We start from the raw sequence: 5,379 nt of genomic DNA, 5'->3' as shown, positions 1-5,379 counted from the left end.
CCATCCATCAGCCACTCTACCTTTATCCCCATTTTCAGTTTTCCACCCTATCCTACCTTGGCACCCTCTATACAGGGATATAGTCGGCCCAGTTGTGTTATGCTGGTTTCTGGGGCAGGCCCAGGTGCACAATGGGGAACCTGCAAGGACTTGTGAAAGGTGCCCATCTTCCCTATCCCAGTTTCCCTATGTTATTTCCTCTTTCCTTTCATGGGGCAACCCCAATATCCTCAACTTTCGCTGCTTCCTTCTTTCCTTCCTGCCTACCCACCTACCTTTTATCTGTTCCTCCATCTTCAGCCATATTTTTATTCAATTCATTTGCAGCCCACCTTTCTTCATAATGGGCACTCAAAGTACTTTACTTCATTTTCCTCTCCTCCATTTCCTCTCCATTTTATCCTCAGAAAACCCAGCCCACCCTATACCCACCCCCCCGAAAGGAGGGAGGAAAAGAGTAAGAGGGAGTCTGCCTGACCTGACCCTCCCTCCCAAAAGAAGGAGGGAAGGAGAGGCAGCCTACCTACCAGCTGGCCAGCTGCTGCTTTCCTAGATTCAGGCAGGTCTTGGGTGGGCCAGGCACTACCTCCTTCACCATGGCAGCCCAGGCACTGTCTCCTTTACCTCGCACAGTGATTGGTGGGACACTTTTGCCTTGCCTCCTCTCACCTCACCTTGTACGGGGGCTCAGCCTGGCCAGGAGCCACGGTTTCTCTTTCCTTGTATGGCGTTCAGCCTGGCCAGACATCACCATCGGCCTCGCCTTGCCCAGGGGTTAGCCAGGCTGGGTCCCACCATCTGCTCACATAATTTTGTGCAGGTCTCAGCCCAGGTGCTGTCATGGGGTTGCCAGGTCCCTTCACCGAGCCAGCAGGGGGATCTGGAGAGCATTCTAGGATGCCATGACACGATGACATCACCCAGAAGTGACATCATTGCATTGGCAATGTTGCACAACGCTGCTCTGGTTTGAGGGCAAAGCTCTATGGTTTTAGGCCAAAATTTACCATAAGAGTTTTGCCCTCAAACCAGAGCATCCCGTGTGACATTCCTGACATGATGACATCACTTACGGGTGACATCATTGTGTTGGGGATGTGGCTGTTTGGGGGTGTGGTTTCCTCCGCTGGCCAGCTGGCTGGCGGCACGCTGAAGCCCTGAAAACCAGGGGAACCCCCACCAGGACCTGGGGACTGGTAACCCTATGCTGTCATCTGGCTCTCCTTGTTTAAAGCTTGGCCAGGCTGGGTGTCCACTTCACCTCATACAGGGGCTAGCTGGGTGCCAGAGTCTGCCTTGCCTCAAGCAGGCTAAACCAGATGCCATCACCTCCCCGTCTTGCCTCTCACTCAGGGCTTTGGTGGACTGGGCTATGTCTCTCCTACCTCACCTCAGGCTGGCTGAGTGCCACCTCTCTCAACTTGTGCAGTGCTTGGGTGGGTCAGGTTCAGCCTGTCAAAGGGGTGGCAGGCCCAGGTGTGAGTGGGAGGCCATCAGCCTACCGGGAGACATCCAGCTTCCCTTAATGGCCAATCTTGGATCTGCTTGTGAAGTGTTAGGTTGAGAAAAGGTCACCCAGTGGGCTTCCAAGGCAGAATGAGGATTTGAGGGCCTAGTCTCAAACTCTAACCAGTACAATACATCAGATATCATGGGGTGGCTGCTGCTGAACATTAGTAAACAATCAGATCTAGATGAGTCATATGGTAACAAGCTGCCCAGTGCTTCCTGCCAGGTTCAGTCACAATGAGTTTTCCCTTAGAGGCCTAAACAGAGCTGGAAAGGACCCTGCCCCTCCCCCCTGCCTTTTACTGACAGAAGCTAAGCTTGTTGTGGTTGCCTAGCAATGACCACTGAGTGCATTCCTTTTTTTTTTTAAGCTACAGGTTTAGCTTTATCATTTTAGGGGTTTTTTTCACCCCCTCCATTTTTTTTTAAGATTTCAAAAATTTCTGCAAACCTGGGGCAATTTTCAAGTTTGCAGAAAGATCCATCTTGTCTGTTACGTATCCTCAGATTTGGCCAACTTGGCTATTAGAATATAAACAAGTGGGGACTGCAGGAGGGTACATCTCATCCCCTGCCTTTGTTTTCTTCTCTTTCCCCCTTCTCAAATAATCTTTCACTCCCTTTCTCCTCCTCCCCTTCTTTTGCAATCTCCCTCTTCTCTTTCTCCCCCCTTCCCCATCTATTTCTCCCACTCCTGTTCCCTGACAATCTTACCCCAGTCTCTTTCTCCCCCCTTCTCTGTCAATATTCCCCAATTTCTCTTTCTCCACCCTTACTTGACCTCCTCTTCAGATGCAGCATCGGCAACAGGGCCCCCAGCAGCCACCACATCAGCAGTAGGGCCCCAGGCTGCGCAAGTAAGTAAGTAATCTGCACATTTTCAGATCATGTTATTGTTGGGGCAGTTTAAACAACCCAATGTAATTTTTTTTTATCTTTTAAGTTTTTCTGCAAACCTGGGGTGTGTCCCCTCCCAAAAAAAAGTTTGGAGAAAAATCTCCTTTCTCTCAGCGTGATTACCGGATTACTGGATTTCGGTATCCGCAGATCTCCCCACACGTGAGAAATATGTAGATATTAATTCTTTCATATTCCTTCATACACGTAAGAGCAGAAATGAAGGCCATTTCATTACAGAAGCAAACGCCACACATCAAAAGTTACTCCAACCCTGGCTTGGCTCCAACAACAATGTACAATGCTGTGCACATGCACGGGGTTCTTCCCATACATACTGTCCGGCTGCAGCTTCACAAGCCCCTGAAAAGTCACTGAGGGCCCTATGTGATGGCATACAATATAATATTGGGGTCTGCAGCTGGGACTAGAGGGGAAATTGACAAAGTTTTTGATGCAAGCCATTATCTCAACATCATTTCCCTCTCTTAAAGACTGAGTGTTGGCTTTACAGCATTGGGATGCAAATATAATAACTATGAAAGATGAGAAATTTGCTTCCGGCTGCTGAGAAAATGCAGCTGGCAGAAGTACAAATAAAATTTAACAGTAATAAGTTTCTAAGAGAAGATTCATTACCTGTTCTAGATGTTTGAGGCCCTCTTCATCATCTGGGTCAGCAAGAATATTCCCCATACCTGGAGCAGCTGTGACTGATATCTGAACAGGTCTTAAGGCAGGATGCGGATTAGAGTCTGGAAGATGAGCAGGAGAAGGTACATCTGGAGCAATTGGTGGTGAAGGCTGGACAGTGGAAACTGGTTCTAAAAGGGGGAAAGAATGGAAATAATATTTCTTTATGTGCTCTATGGCTGGCTGACTTATGAGGAGCTTCGAATTGTCTACACTACTATCCAAATCATTTGCTCCTGATAAATGTATCTTTATTTGTCTAAGGATAAGAGTAAAATAATTCTGACCCTCCTTCACTGAACATTTCTAGATGCATAGGTAAAATTAGACAGGAGACTCAGTTTTCACACTGATTATAGGCAACTGGCATCTGCTCAGCCAAATAATAAAAACAAGTAAGTGGCCCATATATGTCCACTTTTACAAAGAAAATGTTTAGCCTTAGCCAGCCTCCTTACAGATGGCTTGAAATGGGGAGGTAGGCAGGCTGTGTGTGGAGAAATGAGATGGAACATTCCAGAAATCTATGGACTAGGCTATCCACATGTTACTGAAGAGTTTTTCCTTTCTGTCCATGACAGGCAATGAACTGGTCTGTGTATTTTAGCCCAGCCCAGCTATAAATACCCTGGGAAGTGGCCCATACAATAAGCAGGAAGGATAGTGAAAATTCTTCCTACAGCCCTCCAACCAATCCAGTTGCTGAGATACACCAAACTTAATTTATTGATTTTATTAAATTTATGAATCTCCCACCCTGCGAACAGGCTCTGGGCATTTTACAATCTTAAAACAGTTAAAATACAATCAGCATAAAATTATCATAATAATCCAATAAATTAACAGTACAGATGGAGATACAGACCCCTTTTGCCAGCTACAGTGCTGTCTGTGCAGAAGGGCAGGGAAGGGTAGGTGGGGGTCATAAGAAAAAAAACCCAGAAAGAAGGTGCCAGTCTTAACTGTTGCTGCCCCTCACCTAAAAGCCTGGTGGAACACCTCTGCCTTGCAGACCCTGCGGAATTGCATCAGATCCCGCAGGGCCCTGATGTTGTTTGGCAGAGAGTTCTACCAGGTTGGGGCCAGGACCGAGAAGGCCCTGGCCCTAGTTGAGGACAGCTGGACTTCCCTAGGGCCAGGGATCACCAGCAAGTTGTTGTCAGCTGATTTCAGTGTTCTTCTGGAGACATATTGGAGGAGGTGGTCCCGAAGGTACGTGGGTCCATGACCACTCAATGCCTTAAAAGTCAACACTAATACCTTAAACCTGACTTGGTATTCCAGCAGTAACCAGTGTATGTACACTTGAATTAAATACTAAAATTAGCCAATAAAAACAACGAGATACTTTCAACATTGCAGAAACGGCTTGATTTTTCATCTGCTCACACATACTATGCTTTTAAAATGCATTCTTATGTGCATATTTTGGATATATATTCTTTTAAAAGTCTTTTTAAAGACTTCATATACCATTACCTTCTCTAATGGGCACTTTGGATGGTGGGATATCCTCCATTTGGTTCTCTTTATCCACTGTTTTTTCTATTACTTCTGGCATATGGTCCTCTCTTCTTTCAAGCAGGCTTGTTGGTAACGGCTCCTGTGACTGGGATTTTGGTGGAGTACCTGACCTGGCGGATGGTGAAGATTCTTTGACTGTTTCTTCTGTTACTTCTGAAATCATGGATAATTTTACTTAACTGGTCTGGGAAATGGAAGCAATGTTTGAGAAATACACCCAAGAAACCCTCCTTACCTGCTGCTGTTCGCTCTGCTGTAACCCCTTCCCTCACATGCATTTTATCTAGTTCTTTGGCTTCTTCACTGTGACTTCCGTCTGAATCAGACTGGTCTTCCCCCTCCTTCACAGGGCGGAAATCCATTTCCTGTTCCTCAGGTATTGGCTCCTTCTGAACCTTCTAAAGAAAGAACACACACATCCACCTTTATTCCACTACTTATAAATAACAGGTTATGGTATACCAAGTCCAAAGTAAGTTTCTCACTTTTAAAGACAGGAATTTTTTGAATGCCCCAGATGAGTCAAAAGTTCCCATTTCTTCTTCTGCATCCTCCAAACACCATTCGGGAAGGCTATCCCTATCATCCTCCATACTGCCACTGCCACATCGCACTCTTCGGTAACCCCGCTCATCATCTCGGTCTCGGAAATCAAATTCAAACCTTCGCCGTCGCTCCATCTGTTCTCTCCAGCCTGCAGAACGTGGGCCATCTAAGGGGACAGGAAAGTTACTTTACAAGAGTTCCGTAGGGAAA

At 46.5% G+C, this 5,379-nt stretch overlaps 1 protein-coding gene across 2 annotated transcripts in view; it reads right to left on the bottom strand.

The window, feature by feature from the left end:
* Positions 1-5,379, bottom strand: part of GIGYF2 (GRB10 interacting GYF protein 2) — a 100,374-nt gene that overhangs the window by 21,458 nt on the left and 73,537 nt on the right. For both annotated transcript variants that reach the window (XM_015426851.1, XM_015426850.1), the window contains exons 9-12: positions 5,109-5,335; positions 4,859-5,021; positions 4,579-4,776; positions 3,046-3,230 (exon numbers count right to left, since the gene is read on the bottom strand). In XM_015426851.1, the coding sequence (XP_015282337.1) occupies positions 3,046-3,230; positions 4,579-4,776; positions 4,859-5,021; positions 5,109-5,335 (773 nt within the window). The remainder of the gene's footprint in view (positions 1-3,045; positions 3,231-4,578; positions 4,777-4,858; positions 5,022-5,108; positions 5,336-5,379) is intronic.

Source organism: Gekko japonicus, unplaced genomic scaffold (genome assembly GCF_001447785.1).
Source record: "Gekko japonicus isolate JY-2015 unplaced genomic scaffold, Gekko_japonicus_V1.1 scaffold14, whole genome shotgun sequence".
In the NCBI taxonomy this organism is placed as follows: Eukaryota; Metazoa; Chordata; class Lepidosauria; order Squamata; family Gekkonidae; genus Gekko; species Gekko japonicus.
The sequence above is the reverse complement of the archived record's forward strand: the minus strand, read 5'-3'. Positions and strand labels throughout refer to the sequence as shown.